The sequence below is a fragment of the Sinocyclocheilus anshuiensis genome, unplaced genomic scaffold (genome assembly GCF_001515605.1).
Source record: "Sinocyclocheilus anshuiensis isolate Anshui unplaced genomic scaffold, SAMN03320099.WGS_v1.1 scaffold1154, whole genome shotgun sequence".
NCBI lineage: Eukaryota > Metazoa > Chordata > Actinopteri > Cypriniformes > Cyprinidae > Sinocyclocheilus > Sinocyclocheilus anshuiensis.
In genome coordinates this window covers 3,550,308-3,576,844 of record NW_015542345.1, presented here as the reverse complement: position 1 = coordinate 3,576,844, position 26,537 = coordinate 3,550,308, and the positions used below count along the sequence as shown (strand labels likewise).

The 26,537-nt window shown below is 37.0% G+C and overlaps 1 protein-coding gene across 1 annotated transcript in view; it reads right to left on the bottom strand.

The window, feature by feature from the left end:
• LOC107691386 (kazrin-like) overlaps positions 1 to 20,411 on the bottom strand; it is a 55,292-nt gene extending 34,881 nt beyond the window's left edge. The window contains exon 1 of the mRNA XM_016489955.1: positions 20,309 to 20,411. Within this exon, the coding sequence (XP_016345441.1) occupies positions 20,309 to 20,411 (103 nt within the window). The remainder of the gene's footprint in view (positions 1 to 20,308) is intronic.
• Between the last annotated feature and the right edge of the window lie 6,126 nt (positions 20,412 to 26,537).

Genomic DNA, 26,537 nt, shown 5'->3' with positions numbered 1-26,537 from the left:
CCCTAACCTAATGCTCTTCTATTAGTATATAATATGTCTGTATTGACTGAACTACTCTATGGAACTGTGGTCAGACTGAATTACTCTGTGTTTGATCATCTTGAGTAATATTATAGATCTTCCTTTCAGTCTCAAAGTTTAGGAAATTACTCCTAACAATGAAAAGGTCCCTGGACATAGAATACAAGATATTTCTCTTTGGCATTGACCTCTGAGCACATGCTGGCAGATGTGAAAATCATCCACAAATGCTATATGTAATTTGATGTGAATGAAAACTGAGGCTGTTAGAGATACAAGTACTGTCCAATCAATAGGTTGTTCTGTCTTCAGATTCCAAGTCATGTCTAAGGTTTACATTCCATGTAAATAAATAAAGAAATAAACAACTACAAAAAAACCTATATACTGTATGTGTGTGTGTGTGTGTGTGTGAAATAATATTTGTTAAATTTCCTTTTTTTTGTCTTTTTTGTGCTTCATGGCACATAACAATACAACCCATTGATAAATTGATAGACTGTATGTCCAACCCAAAATCTCTGATTTCATTCACATCATGGTGTCCACCCTGATTAAAGTCTTTCCTATTTCCTCAGATTCAACTTGCTAAACCCCTCAGGACTGACTCATTTGAGAGATTTTTTAATGAATCTATTGGAGGCACTCTGCACCCAACCCTGCTGAGATAGTTCATTTCTGAAATATTTCTGTCGCTAAGACCACATAAAAGGACTATTTAGAACAAGGCTTTATAGAGTTCATTTTTCCCTTTTATACCACCAAAGTGCCATCCTCATGTTGCCTTTGGACAATTTAGAGAGTCATTATCATTAAACTTTAACACATTCCAGACATTTCTGAATATCAAGACTGCTTACCCCAGCAATAATTCTGTTTGAATACAGGATCATTAAGCTAAAAACTATTTTTCTGCCCTTTCCTATCACATTAGTGCCACAAAAGCAGCCAAACATAACAAAGATATCAGCTAAAGTGAAATAATACAGTCTGGAGTGTTCAGAAGATCATGTGCAGCAGTACGCTGGCCTTCTCCGTTCTAGATATAAACCTTATATCAGGCCAAAGGTTATGAAAATAATGAAGACAAACCATAAGGACTTATGCTAAACTAGTTAAATACAAAATAAATAAAAAATACCTGCTTGGCCAGGCTGAGAGACCATCTTAAGCTGGTTTCAACGTTTCTTTTTTTAGCAGGAATGAATCTATATGCAACTAATAGACAATTACAGACAAATGCTCTGTCTGCTGGGAGCATTGCTATGAATACTGCTGACTTCTATCTCTCTGGCGTCAGACAAAACCCACACATACACACTACAAAGGTTGATTTTTCCTAGGTGGGCAAGAGGTCAACTTGGCCAGACTTGGAGGCAGCATTTTGTCAATCAGTGTGTCTCTAGGAGCCCCAGCACTTCCTTATTAATGCAATACCTGTCAACACAACATATCACTCAAGACATCTTGACCAGTCACATGCTGACCTAGTTCAAGATACCTCTGTGGAGGGGGAGGGGGAGGGGCTTGTGCCTGATGATGTCATAGTCCATTTCTGGTTGTGTGCCAGGCATTTAAATTCACTTTTAAATAATCGTGAGCAAGAAGATGGATTACTTGTATAGGCCTAGTTTATTTGGATAAAACTAGAGCCGCAATTATCCCCTTCTTCAGCTGTTTGCTGATGCTAAACTCCTTTTGCATTCCATTACGGATGTGGCAGTCTTTGCTTCTCTGTTGAAGCCGCTAGTTAACGAGAAAACACACTGCATTATTAATCATCACTAAGTGGATAGAAGAGTAAAAAGGACCATGAGAAAAGTCATAATAAAAGAATAAATATAAAAACAGTTATTGCATAAAGGTGGGTCTAGATGCTGTAATATATAAGAAATTAGCAGATTCTTATGCACCTATTCCAGCCTATGCATTGCGTCACTGAAACAAGCAAACAGCAGTATCATTTAAAAATCCTTTTAAAATGCTTTATGCAAGGCTTATGCAAATACTGTACATTGGTTGATGGCTTAAAACTCACATAAACGTTTATTGAAAGCAAAGAAAATAGCAATTGTTCTTAATTTTATCCTCCTTACTACATGAAGTATTCACCACAGCATATCCACATGTGAACATTTAATTTGGAGAAAGCCAATTAAATGTGCATTAGTGCCAGAGTGGTTTCAGATTTATAAGTGCTGAAGACCAAGTTTTCCACACTAAATAAATAAAAACATTTTGGGTTTTGCATTCCTGTCTGCATTTGTAAATTTAAACTAAGAGGCTGCAATTGAACTGAAACATTTTTTTATGAATTTTTATTTAGATTTCATGATCAGTGACGTAGATCCTTAAGGCTAGAGAAAATATCAATATTGTCAATATTATAAATCAATACTGTAAATCAAATTTCCTGTTACTGTTTCTGACCTATATGTAATAGTGAAAGCGCTATTTCTCATTAAAAGATATGTGAGTGAAGTGACATGTGGCCAAGTATGGTGACCCATACTTGGAATTAGTGCTCTGCATTTAACCCATCCTAAGTGCACACACACACACACCGTGAACACACACCCGGAGCAGTGGGCAGCCATTTATGCTGCGGCACCCGGGGAGCAGTTGGGGGTTCGGTGCCTTGCTCAAGGGCACCTCAGTCGTGGTATTGAAGGTGGAAGAGAGCACTGTACATTCACTCCCCCCACCTACAATCCCTGCCGGTACGAGACTCGAACCCGCAACCTTTGGGTTACGAGTCTGACTCTGTAACCATTAGGCCACGACTTCCCCATGTGAATGAAACATTATAGTTGCTGTACTCTCAGAACACGCCCACCTCATGTGTCTCAGACACAAACATGAACAAGTGGACCTCATCCAAATTCAGTGTGGAGGAATTCTGACAGTACAAAAAAAAAAGCTTTTCTCACTTAGATGCATAACCCAGCAGTTACAGAGTATCATCAGTATGGCTATGCCGCAGATGGCATTGATGAATCGAAACAATCTTCTCTGTGATTAGGAGTTGTGGTAAAAGTGAGAAGGGTCGGAAAAACTTGTGGAAGGAGAAAAGCTTAAGGCAGTCTGAAAGCTGGGCCCTCCAATGGACAGAGTTTTGTTTTTTGGCATTGATGGAGTACAGAAGGATATTGTGTGGGTTCAGAAGCTTAAAAATCCTTCATGCTACCATTTCAAAGAGTCTTTATGTTTGGTCTGCAATAGTGAAATCCTTAAGACTAGATTTAGGGAATAGAAGCAAATTAATTTTACTAAGAGTAAATTTAGAGTTAATATTACAAATCTAATTTTAGTGTGTGAATGGGCGAATGAGCGTCACCTGCACATGATAAACTAATCCTTAGAGAAACAAAGTGGGCAAATGTAATTTCGAACTGAAAACCGCAAAAGTGGAAAAAAAATGCACAGGTGATATACTTTTTCCCAAGTGGAAAAAAATGTAAATCTAATCCAACAAAATGTCCCAAGAGGCTATGTAAAATAGTGTGACCATGCAAGTACTAAATTGAACACAGCTGCTCTACTAGAGCTATGAGTGTGACATACATAAATATATATATAAACATTAAAAATTAAGAAAGTAAAATAAATATACACCACCATTTAAAAGTTTGAGGGCTGGTAAGTTTTTTAAAATGTTTTTGAAGTCTCTTAGGCTCACCAAGGCTGCATTTATTTGATCAAATAATATTGTGAAATATTATTAGATTTTAAAACAACTGTTTTCTATGTTAATGCATTTTATTTTCTTTATTTTTCTTTATTTTCAGAAGCCATTATTCCAGTCTTCAGTGTCACATGATTTTTCTGGAATCATTCTAATATGCTGATTTGATTAATTTCTTTTTGTTATCAATGTTGAACATATAGTTAAAAAAAACAGCATTTAAAATAGAAATCTTTTGAAACATTACAAATGTCTTTACTGTCACTTTTAATAAATTTTATGTACCCTTTCTGAATATCAGTATTTTTATTTAATTATAAATACTTTAATTACTACCTTTAATTATATATCTATATATCTATCTCTCTCTCTCTATATATATATATATATATATACATACATACATCTATCTATATAGTGCTATATCTATATAACTCTAAATGCATAAATTCAATTAAATTAAAATCTATATATCTTTATATATTGATATGATATATATCTATATATATCTATATATATCGCACCAGTCCACTTCCTGTCTGGTTTTTGACTGACTGGAATACCATTTATATGAGACATGAGACCCTTTGGGCCCGTGTTCAGTGTCCTGATGGGTGCAAGTGATCAAAAGCTCAAGCCCAGTCTCCATCATCTCTCTCAACCCTCAGAAATTCAGTCTGAGTTCTGTCCCAGTGGACAGGATGTTGCCAACGGCTGGAAAAATGTTGTTTATTAATCGGTATTTATAGTCACGGACAACAGAGGAAATCAATAGGCACTGCATTCACTGCACATTAAGCCTGAGACGATGCTTCAAGGCCTGTGTGATTGACTGCCACACTGTGTGTGTGTGTGTGTGTGTGTATACTGTCAGCCTGAAACAATCCACTGTCCAGAGCAGAGGCTTTCCGCAGACACACTGTCCGCCTCATCAGAAACCTGCCACTTCCGTCATAGACAGATAAAATGCTGCGGAGGGAGTGTTGTCAGCAGGTATGAGACGTGATTTGCCAGATTCTATAACGACAGCCGAGATTAGGATTCGGGTGGGGAATCAGTTCTGGATCAGTGTGAAAGGCCAGTGTCTGTTCTCAGATCATTAAACAGCACCATGATGCGATGCACACAAGGGGCAGATGGAATACAAAGGTCAGCAATTAAGCAACATGAAACAGGCACAGACAGACGAAGCAGGGGTGGGTGGGAAGAATCCCAAAAGCAATAGAGCTGTTTACAGAATATGCAGCAATCTTATACAGTATATAGCATTAACTGCTGGTCAAGGATCAGTTTCCCCTTCCCAAATCCAAGCCTGACTATGCTAAACATTATAGTGAGAATGGAAAAAGATTATTAGCTGCAGGCAGAGTCTTCCGTTAGCATTTGCTACATGTTTGTTAAGGGAAAATATCTTTATTTTCAAAATCACTCCACATATTCAGACCAATTTTAATTGAGATAAAATTTCAAAATTCCGACGAAAATGAAAAGCCCATAATTATTGAGTGGCTATGGCCAAAATTAAAATCGCAAACTAACAAACAAATCAATCAACCAATCAATCAATCAATCTGGTAGAAGACAAGATAATTATTGTAATGAATGAATGAATGAATATGGTAGAATATGGTAATTATTGTGATGTTATGGTCAAAATCTAAAAAAATACAAATAAATAAAATTCTGGGCAAAAATGATAAATCGATAATTATTGTGATGTTATAGCCAAAATTAAAATTCCATACCATTAAAAAATAAAATAATAAAAAAATGAAATAAAAACAATAAAATAAATAATAATATAAAAAAAAAATTAAAAAAAAAATACACAAAAAACGTTACTGTAGGCATCATCAGGAGTATTTTTAAGATTAATTTTAAGTGAGTTGAAAGTGAGTTTCTTTGTCAACTACAACCAAATGATATAAATCAGTGAAAACTAGCTTGCACATACTGTATACACCTCTTGAACTTGAAAAATGCACTTTCCAAGTTTGATTATAGTGTATGATGGCATGTTCATGTGTAGCATTTTTCTCGAGGAGCTTAAATAAATACCAATATGCCATTGCTGCTGGTTATGATTACATCCTTTGTAAATAACACAAAACGCATAGCTCCGGATGCCAAGATACTGTATCTATTCAAACATTTTTATTAAAAGAAAAACATCTCCAAGGAATGAAGGGGGACTCACCTCCACCTCAGCTTCGCCCCTGCTCTCTGTTCATCCTCCGTCTGTATCAGACTCGCACTATTGCGGAAACTCATTACTCACTCCTATTCTTTTGTGTAGGTGATGATGGATCAGTCAAATAAATTGTGTTAAAGAAGCATTACCATGATAATGAACTGATAGCTCACTATCAAAGGTGCCAAATTATCACTAAATGAAGTGCACAACCCATTTGAATGACAATGGCTGTCAAAAGACAATGCTGTAGGCGATGATTCAAAGAGCCACTTCGCCGCAGAAGGCCATTGCAGTTCTATTCATGACTGGTGTGGGGAAAAATGCTTTGTAGGCAGTTTAGAGATATCCAAAGAAGTCAATGGCGCTCTGAAATACTCAGGGCCTGGGTGAATCATCATAATATCTGATAAATAGTTGCCTTCATGAGTTTAAGCAAATTGAATTTCTTGCAACAACTGCCTTGTGGTCGAATATGCAATAATGATATAGTATTACTCTATCAGTCAAGTGGTTTTGGTAGGACTGGAGAACTCAATTTTTCTCATAGGGTTTAAATAGTATATGCAGTCTTATTTCTCATTGTCTCTTTCAAGAGAATACCTCTCATTCCTGATGAACAGAATAAAGCGCAAACAGACAATTCCATGTGGAATGTTAGGAGTGACGAGGCGTGTCAGAATAATGCGACGGAAAAATCTCTTTGAACACGGAATCTCTTCATGTGATGTCAGCTGTGACGATAAATATTTCAATAGACTGCTTTCTGTAATATCTGCTGGAAACGCTGAAATATGAGTATTTTATAAGCAGTGGGAGACAGAGAACTAGTCAAAAGCAACACAAGACATTCAGAGGTTTTCTTGATATTAGACTTTTGAAAATGACCTCCCACATCTCTATACCTCCACCATATTCCACACAGCTCTATTGAGTTCCTCCATTCACCAAGAACTGAGACTGACAAAGAATACAAAAATAAATAAATAAATGGATTTTTAAACTGATCTGAGACCATTATGTGGTTTTCTTTGGTGCTTTAATCCAATAGTTTCAAACTTTTGATGCCAAGGACTCCTTGACTCCTTTGCTAAAATATTAAAAGCCATTTGTACTGTGTGAGGGGAAACGGTGATATTATAAATACAACATGTTGTTTGCAAAACTACATGAATGGCTCATGGTTCTAACAGCAAAAATATATTAAAAACATTAAATTCTGGAAAACGGTCATAAATAAATACACTACTGTTCAAAAGCTTGGGTTCAGTAACTTTTTTTGTTTGAAATAATATATTTATTTAGCAAAATGCATCGCATTGAACAAAAGTGAGAGTAAATGCATTTATAATGTTAGAAAATGTTGTTCTTGAACTATTTTTTTTTTTCATTAAATAATTCTGCAAAAATGTATCACGGCTTCCAAAAACTAGCAGCATGACTGTTTTCAACTTATAATAAGAAATGTTACTTGAGCATCACATTAGTATATCAAAATAATTTCCGAAGGATCATATTCACAGGAATAAACTGCAAAAAAATGTAATGTCACTTTAAATTGTAATCTTTCACAACATTACTGTTTTTACCGTATTTTTGATCAAATAAATGTAGCCTCAGTGAACATACACTCTTAAAAATAAAGGTACAGTACCCTTAAAACTAGTCAATAATGAAGGGGATTGTGGGTAGTCAAAGGGAGAGATGATGTAACCAACTCTCTATCACACTGAGATGTTAGGTGTAAATATCAGTAACACAGAAATAAGAAATTTCAGTCCATTGCAGAAAGCGAATAAAGCCTGAGGTAAACTAAAATAATAGTGCTCTTTGAAGTAATGTTTTCACATGAAAACATTTTAAAAGCAACAGCTATGATTTGTTGCAGGTTCCTAAGGATAAATGTATCTAGTTAAGTGCTTCTCAGGCCTTTACAGTCCAATACACAGTGCAGGTTTTCCTGCAGATCTGAATGATTGCTTACTCAGAAGGGATTGACTGGGTGTGCAGGGCAATCTAAATGTTACAGAGGGCTTAGCTGGATACTAATGATCCAAGCTGCTCTTTAAGGGTCAGAAACCCACACAGGGGATCTTGAGGAAAGGTCACAGGGGTTTGACATTTCAATTCCACCTGCCACTGAAGGATAGATGAGCATGTTGTAGAAATAGGCGTCAAAACAAATACTGGGTTCACCTCATACCTAGCCGCTAAATTTGAAAGTGAAAGTGAAGTGACATGCGGCGTCCCATACTCGGAATTTGTACTCTGCATTTAACCCCTCCAAGTGCACACACACACACACACAGCAGTGAACACACACACGGAGCAGTTGGGGGTTCGGTGCCTTGCTCAAGGGTCTCACCTCACTCGTGGTATTGAAGGTGGAGAGAGCGCTGGTTATCACTCCCCCCACCTATAATTACTGCCGAGCCTGAGACTCGATCCTGCGACTCTTGGGTTACAAGTCCATCTCTCTAGCCATTAGGCCACGACTGCCCCCGACTGCCCCGACTGCCCGTATTTGGGACATAATCTGATAAACTGAGTTTGATTTATCAAGTGCACTTTGACATTCTGAGCAGTTACAATTAAGCTTGAAACCAAAACATGTTCAACTTCATTGTTGCTACAGATGTCAAGGATCAGCATATTTCATAAGGCCTCAGTCGGGGGTATTCAATAACTCAAAGATGCCTGGAGTCTAAATTTCACTGCCAGCAAAGGTTCAATTAATCAAGGTCCAAAAATAACGTACACTTTCAAGAGTCAATATGCTGTAGAGCTAAGAAATTAAATAAGTGAATTTCAGTCAAATTCATTTAATGTTCAGGTTAGCAGCCATAACATTCTGAAAGAATGAAATAATCATAAATAGTCAAAAAAGTATTTTGTCTATTACAGAATTTTAAATAATTAATTGTATTCAAATGTATTTTTACTATTTTCCAAAGAAGCTTTATCAACAATAGAACAGTGACTTTCAACTTTCAATAAGACTGGTTGTATGGCAAATGAACAAACAAAAGCAAATGACATCAAATATACATTCCACTTCAGATGCTGTTTCTCCATGTGAATTTTAATGATATTAATTTATGATAAATGTTTCCTAGCCCACTGGAACCACTCATGGGTCTGGATCTGGACTGCTAGTTTGCTAATTGGTGACCTCTGTCCTTTGTGTTTAATTGAGCAAAACAGGCTTTTCTGCATCTGTCGACGAAATTTTATGCAGTAGGTATCAGCTGGCGGTGACTGAGAGTGATTTATTAATGTTATTCAGCACAAGCTCCTCTCTTTGAGAAAAAAGAAAAGTGCCTACTCTGCCCTTTGGGTATCCAAAGCTTACAGCTGTCAGTATGTGCATTAGCGGAGAGGGAATGACTGGCATCTCGGTAATGAAATGTGAGATAGCCAACATCTGATGAATCGCCTTACTCTTCCCATTTGGTTGCTTCTTGCTTTGCATTTCATTATTATTCCTAAATAGACTGTCTTCTCATCTACTTTTGAACTGATGCTCAAAGATTTATCTCAGTGCACTCGAGATGCATCTTTGTAAGTCCCTATGCCTGTGAGGACGGCCTTTTACATTGAAGTCATTTGCACTCAAGGCCAAACCGAATCCACTTTCACTGAATGTCAAGTGCAGTAATTCTGGGCAATTATCAGTGTTACGGTCCACTGTCCAATGATTAGGGTTTGTAAGTCATACATAAACACAAAATAAAGCAAAGACAGCAGAAATGCAGATACATGAAAGCCATTGTGCCTTAATCTGCTTTGATTGACAACTTAGTCGTTCACATATTTAATTACATTTCAGTCATCCAATGGAATGAAATATCGAGGTTGCAAAACAATGTGCACCTTCTCGTTAACCCAACAATGGTCCTTCCTACATTCATTATTGAGAGTGCCATGAAATCACTTGAAACTACTGAATGAGGGTGAAACTTACTATTCCTAGCAGTACTGTAGCTCAGCAAAGCCAAGGTCATGGGTTTGGTTCCCAGGGAATGCATTAAATGCATTATGCATTTGGCAAGTCAATTTTTTATAAATCCATCTGCCAAATTCTTAAATGTAAATTGTCTAAAGGGAGTTCAAGCATATAAATATTACGCTAAATCTAGGGTTTTCATTTTTTTTAACACAAACTTCTTTCATGTAGTTCATAATGGGAGAATAGTGATCCATCCTGCCTGAGCACTTCAGATCAGATCAGATCATCAGAGACAAATCTTAATACCAGGTTTAAGAGACATATATCTGATGGAGACTTCCAATCACAGCTGTACCAGGCCCTCATCTCTTTGACTTTGGGAGCTTTGCTGAGCACGCCGATGAGATGAGATTTACAAAGATTAAAGCTACAAAATCTGTCTGAAAGAAATCCAACAGACACAGTGGCACAACAAGAAGCTTTTCAAACACATTCACACAACCGCTGCAGAGGCACTTTGCAATGAGTAATTGAGACCTCTATAAAAGGTTCAAAAATATTGATGGGAACAGAAAAGAAGGAAATGATCTTTTGCTCATCCAGATGCTTTTTAATATTCTTGTGGAGTGAAGGGACATTTGGAGAATGGCAGATGCTTAGGTGACCTGTCTCCCTCAGGTCCGTACATCATATTAGTTTCCTTGTCACACATACTGGCTTATCACCAGCTCCGCCACAGACTTCCAGTCCAGCTGACCGGGCGGTAAGGGACCCAGTATGGGACCCAGGCTTCACTATGACGGGTCCCCATTGGCTTTACTCAATGGTCTATGAGCCTGAGCAAGCTGCCAATTAAGGATGTGCATTTTGGTCATTTGTATGTATATATTCCAATCGGCAAGAGGATGCTGCACTATTTTTTTCCTGGAGCCTGTCAAGGCAAAGTTTGAATGCTGCCTTGACAAAGCCTTATTTGAGGTTTTGAAAGTTTTACAGAGAGAGAAAATGAAAAATATATAGTACGATCAACTGACAGAACAACAGACAGACATAGAAACAAAAAATGTCGCCATGTTACTTGTTAAAAAACAACACCTAGTTAAAAAAAATTAGTCACACAATTAATGTTACCATGATCAATCATTTTTGAGTACTTGAAATATGCTGCCTGAATATGCCAGCACAGACATTTGCAATAAAAGTGCTCAAATTTGCTTCTAAAGCAATATGTTTTGCCACAAAAGCACTGACGCTTCATTAGAAACCAGAGTAATTAGACTTTGAACTGCCTGCAACTTATGGAAAATGGAATGTACTGTATCTTCTCCATACATCAATCCCCAGAGAGTGGAGGCTCAAATCGACCAGAGCGTGAAAAGCAGGACTAAAAACAATAGTATGAAAAATTAAAGCACACCTGGGAGGACACAGCGGCTCTCCAGAGAGACGTCTGATTCACTACATTTGAATTATTGATCAGAGCCCCTGCTGACAGCTGTACATATGAGAAAAGCCTCACAGGTTTGAGAACTGTTAGTGACTTATCTGCTCAGGTTTACATAATGCTACTGATCCATGCCTAGAACAGGCTAGCTTTCTGAATTATACATTAAAAGTGGTCTGTCCTTTGCTATGGTATAGCAGGTAAAGGTGATCACAACAAGACATATTTATATACCTCTATTCACAACAAAGCCTGTCAGCAAAGACAAATAAGTGTAACATAAACAGCTCAATTGTGCTATATACTTAAGTTGTACTTCAGCTTGTTGTTTTGTCAGATAATAGGGCCGGTCAGATACTAGACACGAGTGTGCGTGTCTGCTAAAATGCCAGCGCTAATGTCAGCGTTGTTTTGTTAGTGTCATATCGTTTGAATGCCCAACCTGTTGTTTGACCACCCGAATGGCCGTTGCTAAAGCAGAAAACATTTAAAACCACTCCTTGTCTACATACAATGTGTATTCTTTTAAAGGAATTGTTCAACCAAAATTAAAAATTTGCTGAAAATGTACTCACCCTCAGGCCATCCAAGATGTAGAAGTTTTTTTTTTTCATCTGAACAGTTCTAAAAAAAAAAAAGCAAATTAAAACATCACAATAATCCACACACCAATTAATGTCTCGTGAAGCAAAAAGCTGCGTGTTCGTAAGAAACAAATCCCCCATTAGGTGTTTTAACTTTAAAACTTCTGTTTAACTGTTTTAACTTCTAGACAAAATGCCATTATAATACTTCCTCCAGTGAAAAAGTCCTTCCCCTGTTGTCCTTTCACATCAAAATCCATCAACATATTTGTTTAGAACTGTTTAAACGGGTTTCACTTTTGTAAACGGTGCTTCATCTGTGAATATTTCTCTCCTGATTCAGATGAGATGACTTTTTAATTGGAGAAAGCAATATTATGGATAGAGGATATTTCAGACGGAAGCCACAGTCTGAAGTGAAAAACATCAAACACGCAGCTTAGACGTTAACTGATGGAGTTGTGTGGATTACTTGTGGATTTTTGTGATGCTTTTATCAGCTGTTTGAACTCTCATTCTGACGGCACCCATTCACTGCAGAGGATAAAGGGATGTAATGCTAAATTAGTCCAAATCTGTTCTGATGAATAGACATCTCATCTACATCTTGGATGGCCTGAGAGTGAGTAAATTTTCAGAAAATGTTCATTTTTGGGTGAACTATTTCTTTAAGTACACTCACACTCAAATTGAATCTAGTTAGCTATTGTGAAAAACAGAAAGACCTCACACTTTTTCTCCGGAGTCTCATTAGAAAGCATGCCGATGGCATCTGCGGTATGAGCGGAAGTGTTGGCTTCAGGCCTTGCGTTGATAGCCGTCTGCCGGGATGGGGTCTCTCCAACTCCTCCTCCTCCTCTTTTCAAGTTAATGGAGTGTTTTGATGACATTAGGCATTTCCTCCGGCTGCAACACGCGTAGGGGGAAATGAAAGTAACATATTGGCCCCTGATCGATATCTGGATAGGAGACGTGGGGGGAATACAGCAGCGGCATATCGAGACTGCGTCACCGCTGCAGCACGAGAAGACGATGAGAGTGTGTTCAGGGCGAAGCGATGAAAGTGCCGATCGATGCTGTCGAGACCCTGGAAAGATTCCTAATGAATAAATCATGCTCGCAGAGGTCTTCAGCATTTAGACCTGGATCTCCGGAGCAATTCCTATGCTAATAGACTCGAGGGTTATTATAATAGGGCATGTAAACAAATAATTATGGCTGAGATAGATAGATCATATATGACGTTATTAATATCTCTAGACCTAATTCTAAGAGGCTGTCACAGTTTATATTATTAGTGTCGTTCCATATTAAGTCTTAAGGCTTTTTTGAGTGTCAGCTATGTGATTAATTTTTGAGCATAAGTGAGAACTGCAAATTAATTTATGGATGATAATTAATTCAATCATTTTATGCTACCCAATGTGATTCATTCAGTACTGCAAACATTTCACATTATTCAGAGTGACAAGGTAAAAAAAAATTAGAGGAACATTTTTTTTTTTCACAACTCAGCCTTTTTCTTGTGACCAAAAATGGAGCGCAAACAAATAACTCACACAGATGCTTATACCAATCTATCTGCCACAAAACAAGCCAGCAGCAATACATACATTTACAGCAGGAAGGAAACTATAATACGACAAACTTGCTTATGAATCAGAACTACTGGCAGACTCTAAGGGATAATGGCCATTGGAGTAATGCTTTCAATTATTTTTTGCAAGACTATACAGACAAATTTCACACTGTGATGTGTGTGGCATTACATGACTTTGCAATTTCAGCAGCATAGTAGAAAATCATTGTCCTAATCATTATTTTTGTCTTGTTTTCCAGTAAAAACATTTTTAAAAGGGAACGGTCACACAAAAATTAATTATCTATCATCATTTATACTCACCCTCATGTTGTTTCAAACCTTTATGACTGACTTTTGCAAATGTTTTGTTGTTGTTTTGGACTCCACTGATGTCCATTATACAGAACAAAACAACAAGATGGTTAGTAAATGATGACAAAATTTAAATTTTCCTTCAAAAATTATTCTATTTTGTTGATTTGGAGCTCAAGAAACATTTCTTATTATCAAGGTTGAAAACTGACTCCAACATTTTGAATGGCTAGTGCTTCTAAAGTAAATGCATCTTGTTCACAAGTTTGCATATTTTTACGGAAAAACAAGATTAACATGATAATTTTTTTTGCAGGGAAGTACATAGAAGGATGGGAAACCAATGATAAAACAGCTAAGCCAAATGGCACATATGTCAGGCATACAAAATAGTTCTCAGAGAATCCACTCCCACTGTACTGATGAAGCCTGTAATTAACGGCCTGCTATGTGGTGACATTAATTAGCATCAAAGTTACAAAGCCTATGAAGTTTGCACTGACGGGGCCTTTGGCCTCTACTTATGCATCATACAGGTAGGAGGACCAACTGTCACTAAAGGAGAAGCTGAATTATTCTTAGTTAATGGCAGCCTTTCCACACATTGGAGATTCGGAGATTAATATGCATGTTCAAGCCAATTAAAACAGATGATGTTCCCTTTCATGTGCAAAAACTGTACAAGGATCACCAAATACATGGTTACGCTAATTTTAGACAAAATCACAAGGTCATGTTTGAGAATAGGAAAGTCGAGAGAAAATGTGTGTGAGGAGCGCTAAATTCCAGGCACACTCTGTGACCACTTTGACCCCGGATGAGGACACAGAGCAGACAGGCTATTCTTCTTTTTTGCACGCTCACAGTCTGAGCAATTAGGGGTCCATCTATGACTGGCTTTCTGACACCAACTGCGGCATGATTATAATAAATTGCTCAATTAATGCTAGCCTTGCAGTATAAACAATTTGCTAATCCGAGTTGTGTTTGATTCAGATTTCCAACTAGTGGTAACGAGTTGCCGGGCTTATCTGCCCCTCAGACACAAGTCTAATTTGTGCCCTGATTCCACAGACAATGCTAAAAAAATCTGAGCAATTACAATGACAAATAGGTATCTCATCAGCCTGAAGACCGAGACTGGCTATCAGTGTAGGTGTCCTCATAGACATATTTGAAAGTCTCGTTCCAAATTAATGCCTCCATAAATGAACCAACAAACCAACCGTTTCAATAATGCATGCCCACACTTGACCTCTATGTGATTAATGTTAAGTACAGACAATAGCTGACTGGCTTAGTGGTCGACAGCGGGGTTGATCTGTCCTCATTACCAGCTGTAGATGAGGAAGAGCTTACTGTGTGTCAGCAGCATCTACGTCTATGTCCAAGCAGACTGACACTTCTACCTCTTACCCACTTCTGTTTTTCCTCCTCTTCCCATTTATATTTTTCCTCATTTTCTATCTATTTTAAAGGGATAGTTCACCTAAAATTCATTTACTCACCTTCAAGTTGTTTCAACCCTGTATAAGTTTATTTCTTCTGTTGAACACGAAAGAATATATTCTGAAAAAAAAAGAAGAAAAAAAAGTTGATGGTCCCCATTAACGTCCATAGTACTTTTTCCATACTATGGAAGTCAATGGGCACCATCAACTGTTTGGTTACCCATATTCTTCAAAGTGACTTCTTTTGTGTTCAATAGAAAAAAGAAACTTTGTTTGGAATAACCTGAGGGTGAGTAAATGATGACAGAACTTTCATTTTTGGGTTAACTATCCCTTTACAGGGAGTCTCCAATTCATGATAAGCAGTTCAGTGATTCAAAATAATTTTAGAACAGTGTCATTTAATTTTTGCTTTAAATCAAAGTTTGTAATGTTGTGTTGTAGTTCATGGAAGTATTAAATAAATATATTTTATCTTTATGAAGAAAATGAATGGGAAAAATACTTCCGTAACTAAAGCTGTGAAAAAAAGTAGGTGTTCTCTATTGCACTCTATTCTACCTGACTTTACACTTCCTCCTCATGAAACTCCGGTCAGGCTCTAATTAACAAGCTCTTTGGCTAACGACTGGGATTTCCTTTGAAGGAGGAACTCTGGAAGGATTTCCAGTGATGTGGATTGCACAGGGTACTTGCTAAATAAAAGCCAGTGAGACTGCAGGCAGTGAAATGTGCCAGCGTGGATCAATGTCAGGTTCTCCAGAGCCAACAAAGTGATGTGATTCACCATAATGGAAAAGAGAATGATACTGTGTGACATACCACCATATGAGTCACTATGAGCGAGAAAGTAAGAGTTAAGGGACAGAAAGGAGAAGATTGCTGAGGAGTAGATGAAGCTTGGAAATTGTTGGAAATCTTGTCAGTTCTTGGCACGAGGGACAAATGAACCACTACAGAATTTAATTAAAATAGAAAACACATTACAAGAAAACCCTCTGTATGGAGTCTAGCAAGTTCATGAATGTTTAGGGGAGAAGTGGTGATGCCTGATTCAGAATGGAATCATTCTTTTGAGTCAAATCTTTTCAATGAATTACTTTATCCAATTCATAAAGCATTTCACTCACGATTTTGACTCAAGTTCAACTCTAATCTGGTTGCATTGGTTAACATCTGACTGGAGATTATAAGTGAAAAAAGACTTTTAAGCTCATCACACGAAATAGTGCCTCAAGCATTCTGAATTTCTTTTCCAATGGGGTGAACTAATCCTTTAACAAAAGGACAGATCTATTAATATATGCTCAGAGAAATTCACTAAAATGTCCTTGCTCTTGTAAATAATTTTAATGAAGAAGCCATTTAAATAAAAATCACTTACAATGCAGGTGAAATGAGGCAAGTTTTGCTACACTATGTATTTAGGGCAGATGAGTATCTAAAACACATCAGGATGTCCCTGGCGGCACCTCCATGTCCCTGATGGGAAGTTTGAGAGGCGTTCCAACACACGCTCTCCTCTTGAGCTGTGTTTAATTAACAACCCAGAAATCCTAATTATGGAGACCTCAGCATTGATTTTATTTAAGCAAGATTTAACCAAAACAGCCTCAAGAGACATTCAGAGCAGCTGGCGAGGCTCGAATGGAAGACGAATATCCTTGCAAGTGGCCTAAAATACCTCTCATTAAAGACTTATAATCAATGTGCCCTCTAAAATGCACCATCAAAAACACACTCGCTCTATGTCCACAATGCATTATGTAAATAGTTTCTCAAAAGGTCAAATGCAAATTTGGTAGAAGTCAGGACGGAAAACTTTTCTAATTTCATAACTGAAAAATTCTTCACCAAACTTCTCTTATTTTATCTATATCAAGTGTAAAATTAAATGTCATTCCAACTCAAATGAAACCTTTGGAAACTCTGTAAAATGAGTTAAGCGACCTATTATGTGTCTCCATTAAAAGGAACATTTAGTGTAACAGTTGTGGCTTTGCTTTACATTTCTAGCATAACTTCACATGGCTTTTCCATTATTTAACAGTCAAAATATGCCCATTAAGCTGCATTACATTTCTCAAATTGAACTCAAAAGAAAACTTCTCAAAAGAATTATTAGCCCTATTTTGAGCAGCACTGATACGTCGACACGGCTATGGGATGGACAACATAAACTAGCGGGATGCCGGCATGCAGAAAAAATGATAGGAATGAGTTTGATGACATAACACTGAAAAACACTTGAAGATAAATATTTTCTTATAATATAGCATATCCACATGAGGGACTGCGTTGTGTCTAATGGCACTTTACTTGCTCAGAGAATACCGTCTTAGTTGCTAAGCAACGGTTACATAAAAAACCACAAGCTTAAATCTGAATCCCCTTTGCACATGAAAGTGCCTGGGGATAAAGTGGGGAAGTATTCCACAAAAAGATGGAATGAAGATGAAGACAAAAGACAATTAATTATAGGTGGGAGAAACTCATCATTACACTGCTTGCGAAGCATCACAGAACTGATAGTCCTCAAACCTACATTTTTCCTCCTTATCCACAAATGTTATCCACCAATTAATTCAGACTGAACTGCTTAACATAGATTTCACTAAAACTTTATTCTTTATTTCTGTAACTAAGTCTCAGATGTGCTATTTTGTGTTTTTGTAAACTTTATCAACTTCTCATTCACATTATCAGTTTTTCAGTTAAAGATTGTATATCATTGTATGAACAAATAAATTCCATTTACTTAGAGAACCCTTTTCAGTGGTAAAGATTATGGCATCATATCAGAAACTTTTACAGGGTTTTACAGCGAACAGTATTTTAAAGGTCAGACGTCACTATAGAACATTTCAGTGTAACAGACTTCAGCAGAGGTTTTAATCACGGTTAATCATCTGAATCACTTTTACTCATTGTTAATCACGGATAATGAATCAAACTCTTCAACCCGGCATACACATAAACCTCATCCAATACATGCAACACAGAAATATGCATTTTGTGATTTCTGCAGTTTCCTAGAAAAAGCATGCATAAATCATGTAAATTATCGCCTCATTGTTTATTATTTTCACTGTTTCTTTGCACTGTAGTTGTCATGATTGTTGTACTGTATTGTATCTCTTTGAGTGATAAAAAAGAGTGCATCTCTTGCCTTCATGATGAAATTTTAGGCGTTGTTGTTTTCTGTGGAATGTAAAGAAATATGCATGATGGGTTGAAAAGCGTGATGCAATATTAAATGGGTGTATACAGTATACCCAATTTCTTCTTGCTCTTCTTTAGAAATCCACATAAATCATTATTTGCAGTAACACCTCCTTTATTATACAAAGTGTTATTCTGAGAGAAAATGCATTGAAAAGCAGACCAAACAACATCATCAGCGTGTGCACATGTGGCACCTTGTGAGCCAATGGAAGCCAGTTAACTTGTTCAATGAGAGATGGCCAACATTGAACAGGTCAGTTGGAGTGTGACAATGAGGAAGGATTACTGCAAAAATAAAATAAAAAAATTAAAAATTAAATTAAATTAAAGTGCCCCTATTATGCCTTTTCGAATATTACCTTTCATGCAGTGTGTCATGTAGCTGTATGTGAACATAAACTATCTGCAAAGTTGTGAAGCCGACAGTGCAAGATAAATAAAGTTATTGTCTATCAAAAAAAAAGAGTCGGCTCGCAATCGCCTACACAAGTCGTCAGGAATTCGAATCTTATTCTGTTACGGCTCTACGTCACGAAGTAACACATTTGCATAATGTCTGCCCACGTTCTACGTTGCCAACTTGCCCGCCCACAAACAGTAGAATTTCCGTGTGGTTAACATCATGTTGAGAAGACGCTGTATCCTACGCTGTGAGAGTAAATTTGTTTTATCACATCTTATAATTACCACAAACTTGTTAACACTTGACACTTACCAGAAACGTCCTGTTCCAGTCGTGCTTGCGAATCAGTCTCTTGTTGATCAGCCAGTTCAACTGTTTCATCATCAGACTCCGGCTCGAATTGGTAAGGTACAGTCGATACCATCTTTTCTATGACAAGTCTCCAGGGCTGTCATTCCGTCATGGCAATGGGTGTTTCGTTTCAGACATGCGCTGTATGCATTAGACCAATCCAGAGCCAATCTCTCTACGGCTCTGGACCAATCACAAAGGACTGCGCCATCTGACCAATCACAGCAGTGAGGGCTCACGGAAAGGAGGGGTTTAGAGAGACTGATTCTTTGAACTGCTTCGCACGAGTCGTTTACGAATCATTTAGAAATTAGGTAAAATTAAATCTATTTTTTGAGAAAACTAACGTGTTTTTTGACCTTGCATGCATGTTAACCTGTTTTAGGAGACTCATAAAACAATATTAGCAACCTTAAAAATGGCATAATAGGGGCACTTTTTGACACACATGGTTTCCATTTGGCTTTTCCTTCAGCTCATAACTAAAAAAAAATGCTGTGTGATAGCGAGGAAGGATTACTTTAATTGCAAAAATAAATAAAATAAAATAAAAATCTTGCTGATTTTGACACATATTGAAGGTTTCTATTTGGCTTCTCATTTAGCTCATAACTAAATAAAAAAAGGCTGTGTGAAAATGGATTACGGAAATTAAATAAATAAATAACGGCAAATAAATAAATACAATAAAATTATCTTGCTCATTTTTGAAACGTCTAAAGTTTCCAACCCGTGCTATGAAAGTGACACCCAAAGCGATTCTGTCTTTTTACCAGCCCTAGTGTGCGAGAACCGCTGGTGTCAGATGCCCCGATTCTGCTGAGCTCAGTTTCAAATGATGTCCTGAAACCTGAAATCTGTGAGGGCAGAACCGAAGAGGTAAAAATGAGCAGCCTTCTACTAACCACAGCACCATCTCTTGACATAGAGAACAGATACTGCACCAGCTAAAACATTAATCGCAGACAAATTCCACAGTAGTAAGTGGGACATTGCACATCTGGTGGACGAAAGCCAGTGGACTATAGTCTCTACTTGATGCTAATGCTAACATTCTTTGCTGTTCTTAAAGGACTGTCTGGACGACAGGAGCATATTAATACAGTTTACCTTGCACTAGATCCTCCTCATCCAGATCCCAGGGCACACAGCCAGGCCAGCGCATGTTGTCTTCCATCCAGAACCATGGAGACGCCAAATTCGCCCTCTCCATCCCGGTGTAACCTTACCTAACTAAGGCTGCCGGTCGTTGTGGCACACCCTCAGTCTTATTGACCCATCCAGTGCTTCTCCAGCAGCTGGTGCAGCCCTCCCCATCCCCCTTTCCTCACTGTAACACTTTCTCGCCCTGCCCAGGAAGTAGGCTGCACAGCAGATGGTTAGTTTCTCTCTCACTGTCTTTGTCTTACTGAACCCTCCCATTATATTTTAATCACAACCACTTACTGTGCAGCAATGTCACAATTATGTGATATATATGCAATACCATAGCTAAAGCATTACTGATCTAATATTAGCCTTGACAGGATGGCTTTGATATCTCGATTAGAGAAAACGGCATCTACACGAACACCACATCCAAACATCTCAGCAATTAGTGGGCTCAGTGACGCAGCTTAAATATTTGTGTGGACTCACTTGTGTTTCTGTGGATTACTAGAGAATACTTCTAATAGTATTCAGCTCTGGGTAAGGAGGACATTATATTGCCACATCTTAATGAACTTAATTGGTTAAGTTCTAAAAAATTGGTCATTTTCTAAAAAAAATTACAATTTATACACTTTTTAACCACAAATGCTTGTCTTGCACTAGCTCTGCAATGAGCATGCGCGTCTTCACGCATTACGTAATGTGACTTTCTTTGCATGTTTGCTTTGTAAACACTTGGTCGGTACTTCCGCCTACATCACGCGTGACCTTTCCAACATAATTACATAATGCGTGGGAGGTCAAGCTAGTGAAAAATGATCATTTGTGGTTAAAAAAGTACATAATTTTTTTTTTTTTTAGAAAATGACCAATCGATTTGCTAGATAAGACCCTTATTCCTCGACTGGGATCGTGTTCAGCTCTTTGAAGCTGCATTGAAACTACAATATGGACCTTCAAACCCATTGATCCCCAATGAAGTCCACTATATGGAGAAAAATTCTGGAATGTTTTCCTCAGAAACCTTAATTTCTTTTTGACTGAAGAAGGAGAGACATGAACATCTTTGCAAAATAACAAGAAATTTTCATTCCGAAAGTGAACCAATCCTTTAAAGATTCCTTCAGTCCTGGTCTGGAGGTCCACTGATGTCTGGGGTAATTATGACAATTACATTTGATCAATTAGCACACAGCACTTATATAAAAAGTGAATTACAAATAAGGAAAATTAAGCAATTTATTATACTGGAGCCAATAGTATTAGCAGTCAAATTCAAGAATTAGCCAGAGTTGCACAAAAGCTGAAACAAAATCGTAAATTAACAAATGATTTTTTAGATTAGAAAGTACCTTTATGGTTATGGATAAATGAAGAGCTTGCAGAAGAGGTATTTTGAAAAATGGCTAAGGATTTTACTAGGAAGTGGCTGGCACTGCTGACCACAGAGGACGGTCAATGGCGCCTGTCACAATGTCAGCAATATTATTGGGACTGTCAGTCATTAGTCGCTGAGATGCATAATATTTTATGCTAGCCTGTACTAAATGCTATCTCAGCTGTGCGTGTTCATAAAAATGTGCTATAAGTTTCAGTGACAGAATAAGAGAGCAAAGAGAGGTGTAAAAGAAGTGAGAGACTTAGTAATTCAAGGGCACACATAAAACTCTCAGTCTGACACAGTGTGTCCATGTCATTCCACTGCAGTAGGGTTTAATGGAGTCCAGATGGGCTTCTCCTCACTTGGGTCGCTGAGATGATGTCAAACCAAGCAGTAAAATTTCCAGTAATCCTCCCCAGCCTTTGGCCTTCACTGTTTGCCTTTAGCTGCTGGCCTTCCATGCCCTGGACCTGTCCTGAGTCAACCAACACTGCAGCTCCACCTGTCAGGAGCTCCCCCAGGGCCCCAGGAGGCATGGCTTGGGATTCTATGAGTCTGTGAGGGAGGCAAGACTAATGGGTTCTTTCAGTCACAGAATTCCACAATGCAACAGTCTGGTCAGCAATCAGAGCTGCTGCTCATTTCACACGTGAAGAGGGCATTTCTTAAAGACGCAGAAGCACATGACTAAAGGGTCAAATGACTAATGACTGTTTTTGGTAATTGAAATAAAGGTAAAATAAAATAAAATAAAATATAAATAATAGATTCAAACTTAGAAATGTTGACTTGGCAACTAACAGAAATAAATATGTTTAAGTTGAAGTAGTACAATTATATAAAAAAAAACTGAAATAAAAATAAAGCTATACAGAAATATAAAAAAACTAACACTTTAGTATAGGGCCCAATTCTCACTATTAACTAGTTGCTTATTAGCATGCCTATTATTAACATATTGGCTGTTTATTAGTACTCATAAAGCACATATTCTGCATAACCATATTCTACATCCCTAATCCTACCAATACCTAAACTTAACAACTACCTTACTAACTATTAATAAGCAGCAAATTAGGAGTTTATTGAGGGAAAGGTCGTGGTTAATGGTTTGTTAATGGCGAGAATTGGACCTTAAAATAAAGTGAGGACATAAAAACTAACAAAAATGACAACAGCTATTAAAAATAGTTTATTATTTGAAATAAAGTTTAAAATAAAATACAAATATTACATGAAAAACTGAGAAATGAACAAAAGAAAATATGCTTAAGCTAAAGTACTACATTTAATATAAAATGACAACAGCACTTTTTAAACTAAATTAAAAAAATTAAGATGAAAATTGAAAATATTAAAATAAAAGCTCATTCAAAATATGAATAAATACTATTAGTACTATAACAGTACATATAATAAGTATGGTACTATTATAGTACTATAGCCTATAATAATAATTATAATGATAAGGAATAATAATGATAATTCATTCATCACTTCCTTCTTTACGAACCTTTATGACTTTCTTTGGTCAGCATAATAACACAAAAGACTAAAATGAAAATCAGTGTTGTTTGAGATCCCTTTTAAAAAAAAAAAAGTGACGTGACATGTGGCCAAGTATGGTGACCCATACTCGGAATTAGTGCTCTACATTTACCCATCCAAAGTGCACACACACAGCAGTGAACGAGAGAGCGTTTAGTTATCCATAATTGGCTTGATATTAAAAGTTTGGTGGGTGTGTTTAGACTGCAAAAGAGAGAATTAGAGCGAGTGAAAGATCAAGTGTTTCAGTGCTGCTGTAACTATAATAGCTAAATCCAAAAAGTTAGCAAACTTAATCTCAGGTTCATGGAAAATACAACTCAAGTGCAAGAACAATAAGAAAGTAATTAACTGTCCCTGCGAACACCTGCCACCTGGCTCTTCATTCTAATACATCATGATGGAGAGTCCCCTGTCAGTCTGCCGCTTCAAAGCAATTAAAGCCTAACAGCATATTACCATGGGCTCATTCCCTGCCTCTGACAATTAAAGACTTCTCTCCACCCAATTCATCATGTGTGAAGCATGTGTGCTGGATGTATTTGGGATTATGCAGACATACTCCTTCCATTCATAACTTTTCCTTTCCAGGGCACACAGGTGGAAATCTGCTTACAAGACAAGCATTTGGAGTTCATTTGCAAGCTTAAATGACTTAGCATTTCATTCATAACAAAATACAGTACAGCGCTTCATATTACACCTTAGACAGTGGAACAAGTCAGCAAAAAAAAAAAAAATCTATATAAAAACTACTTTGCTGAGTTAATGTTTAAGCTGTGGTTTAAAATGGAAGACAATAACAGAATTTTTGCAAACCATAAACTCATTTAACTTCAAATGAGACACGTGACTGTCCAGTGCAACCGATAATTACCTTCCTGGATATTCTTGGCCTTTCACATCCGCTCCTTCCTGTTCTGACAATACCATATACCTGCTTCCCTCCGTGTTGCCAGAAAGGAAGATGGCCTACAGCCAAGAATATTTTCCCATCAAACAGAACAAATACCATCTGTGGCTCGAAATAACTTTGAACAACTCGGCTGGCCTCTTAAAGGCGAAAATGGAAATAAAGAAACAACTGAGCCCCCCCAAAAAAATAACAGAAGGAATTAGCAGATTTAAACAAGACCTGTAATTACATATTTGTGCTGATAAACTGCGAATTCACTTTCCAAAAGCCCCCTGTTGTTCAATCCTGGATTGCTTTCAATGTGTGCTAACTCACTGCCATCATCAGCGGCCTGCCAGTTTGCTTTCATCAGCCAGTAACACAGAGATTCCACGAACAGTAATTCTGTTCCTCATGGGGCTTGTAAGGCCCATAGTGACAGAATCCAAAGAGCAAGAGTGTAGAACAGTGTTGCTTAGTAATTTTAATAGACACATGTAGAGAATGTATAGATGGTCTTTCTCACACTGTGTAAATACTGCACTACACGGTTAAAGGAGACATGAAAAAATGAGACAAGACCCTCTATAAATTATCCCTTGCACTTTTAAAGAAGAGCGGAGGCTTGCTAAAAATATGCAGTGAAATCCCACTGCTGTGGTGGAGGAAGACTGCCTTGTCTTACCTCTTCCTAAAAATAAACACAACCATATAGGGAGTGGGAAGTCTTACAATCTGTTACAAATAGTGTCTGTAAAAGCCACTTTAAATGTATATACTGTATGCGTGAGAATCATGACAGCATGAAAATTAAAGGCTTGCTATTCTAATGTCACACTGATAACTAATCATATAATCTAATAAATATACACTATAAATATTTCTTTAAAGGGAGAGTTCACCAAAAAATGAAAACTCTGTCATTGTTTAGTCAACTTCATATCATTCCAAACCCATGTGCTGTTGTTTTTCCATGGAAAATATAAAAAGTAGATTTTTTTAAATAAATCACTACATAGCTCTTGCTATACAATGGCTGTACTGACTGTCCGTCCATCTCCAAAAAAGATTAAAAAAAAGCCGTAATGTTAGTCTATTCAATGAAAAAACCCGAAGACTAAAAAACTGAAACTATACATTTTCATGACTCCAAAATTAACTAAATTAAAATACAAATGTCCACATGAAAATGCCATTATAGCAATAGATTGTGCTGCTAAATTTAATGTCATTAGACATTATTAAATTATACAAATTGAAAACTAAACAAAAAATAACAAAGAATAAAATTTAAATTAAAACAATCTAATCTATAATGCATACAGGTTTGGACTTGGGAATGAGTAAATTACCATTTTAATTTTTTTCCTTTAATGGTATAGTTCGTATACCATATACCATATAGTTACATAAAAAAATGTAAATTCTGTCATTAATTACTCACCAACATGTCGTTCCAAACCTGTAAGACCTTCGTTCATCTTCGGAACACAAATTAAGTTATTTTTGCTGAAATCCAAGAGTTTTCTTACCCTCCATAGACAGCAACGCAACTACCACGTTCAAGGTCCAGAAAGGTAGTAAAGACCTCATTAAAATAGTCCATGTGACATCAGTGGTTCAACCGTAATGTTACGAAGCTTTGAGAATACTTTTTGTGTGCAAAGAAAACAAAAAGAATGAGTTTATTCAATAGTTTCTTCTCTTCCGTGTCAGTCTTTGATGCGCCTTGAATAAAGTTATTTTTAGTAGTTTTTTTGCACACAAAAAGTATTCTCGTAGTTTCATAAAATTAAGGTTGAACCACTGATGTCACATGGACTATTTCAACAAGGTCCTTACTACCTTTCTGGGCCTTGAACGTGGTAGTTGTGTTTCTGTCTATGCAGGTTCAGAAAGCTCTCGGATTTCATTAAAAATATCCTAATTTGTGTTCCGAAGATGAACGAAGGTCTTTGGAATGACATGAGCGTGAGCAATTAATGACAGAATTAAAATTTTTATGTGAACTATCCCTTTAAGCTATTATGCTTGTTTTGGCCTTTTCTTTAGGTCGGGGAAGCAGTGGGCTTGGTCTTTTTACGCACTTCATTCCACCACACGATTTCTCTTAGCTCATATTTATTTGATTTGATAGTTGATCAACAAAAAAATTTGTATTTAAAATTAAGATACAAAGTATACAAAACGGAATTCGTTCAACAAAGAGATTTTCCACAAACAAAACGTATGAAGTGGTCAAAAATTGTGTCTGACCCACGTATTGCCGTCCAATTCATTACCACACCCTTTATGATGTTTACAAAACACAGACAAATAATATTTAAACATAAATATAAATAAAAAATAAATTTTCTTAAATC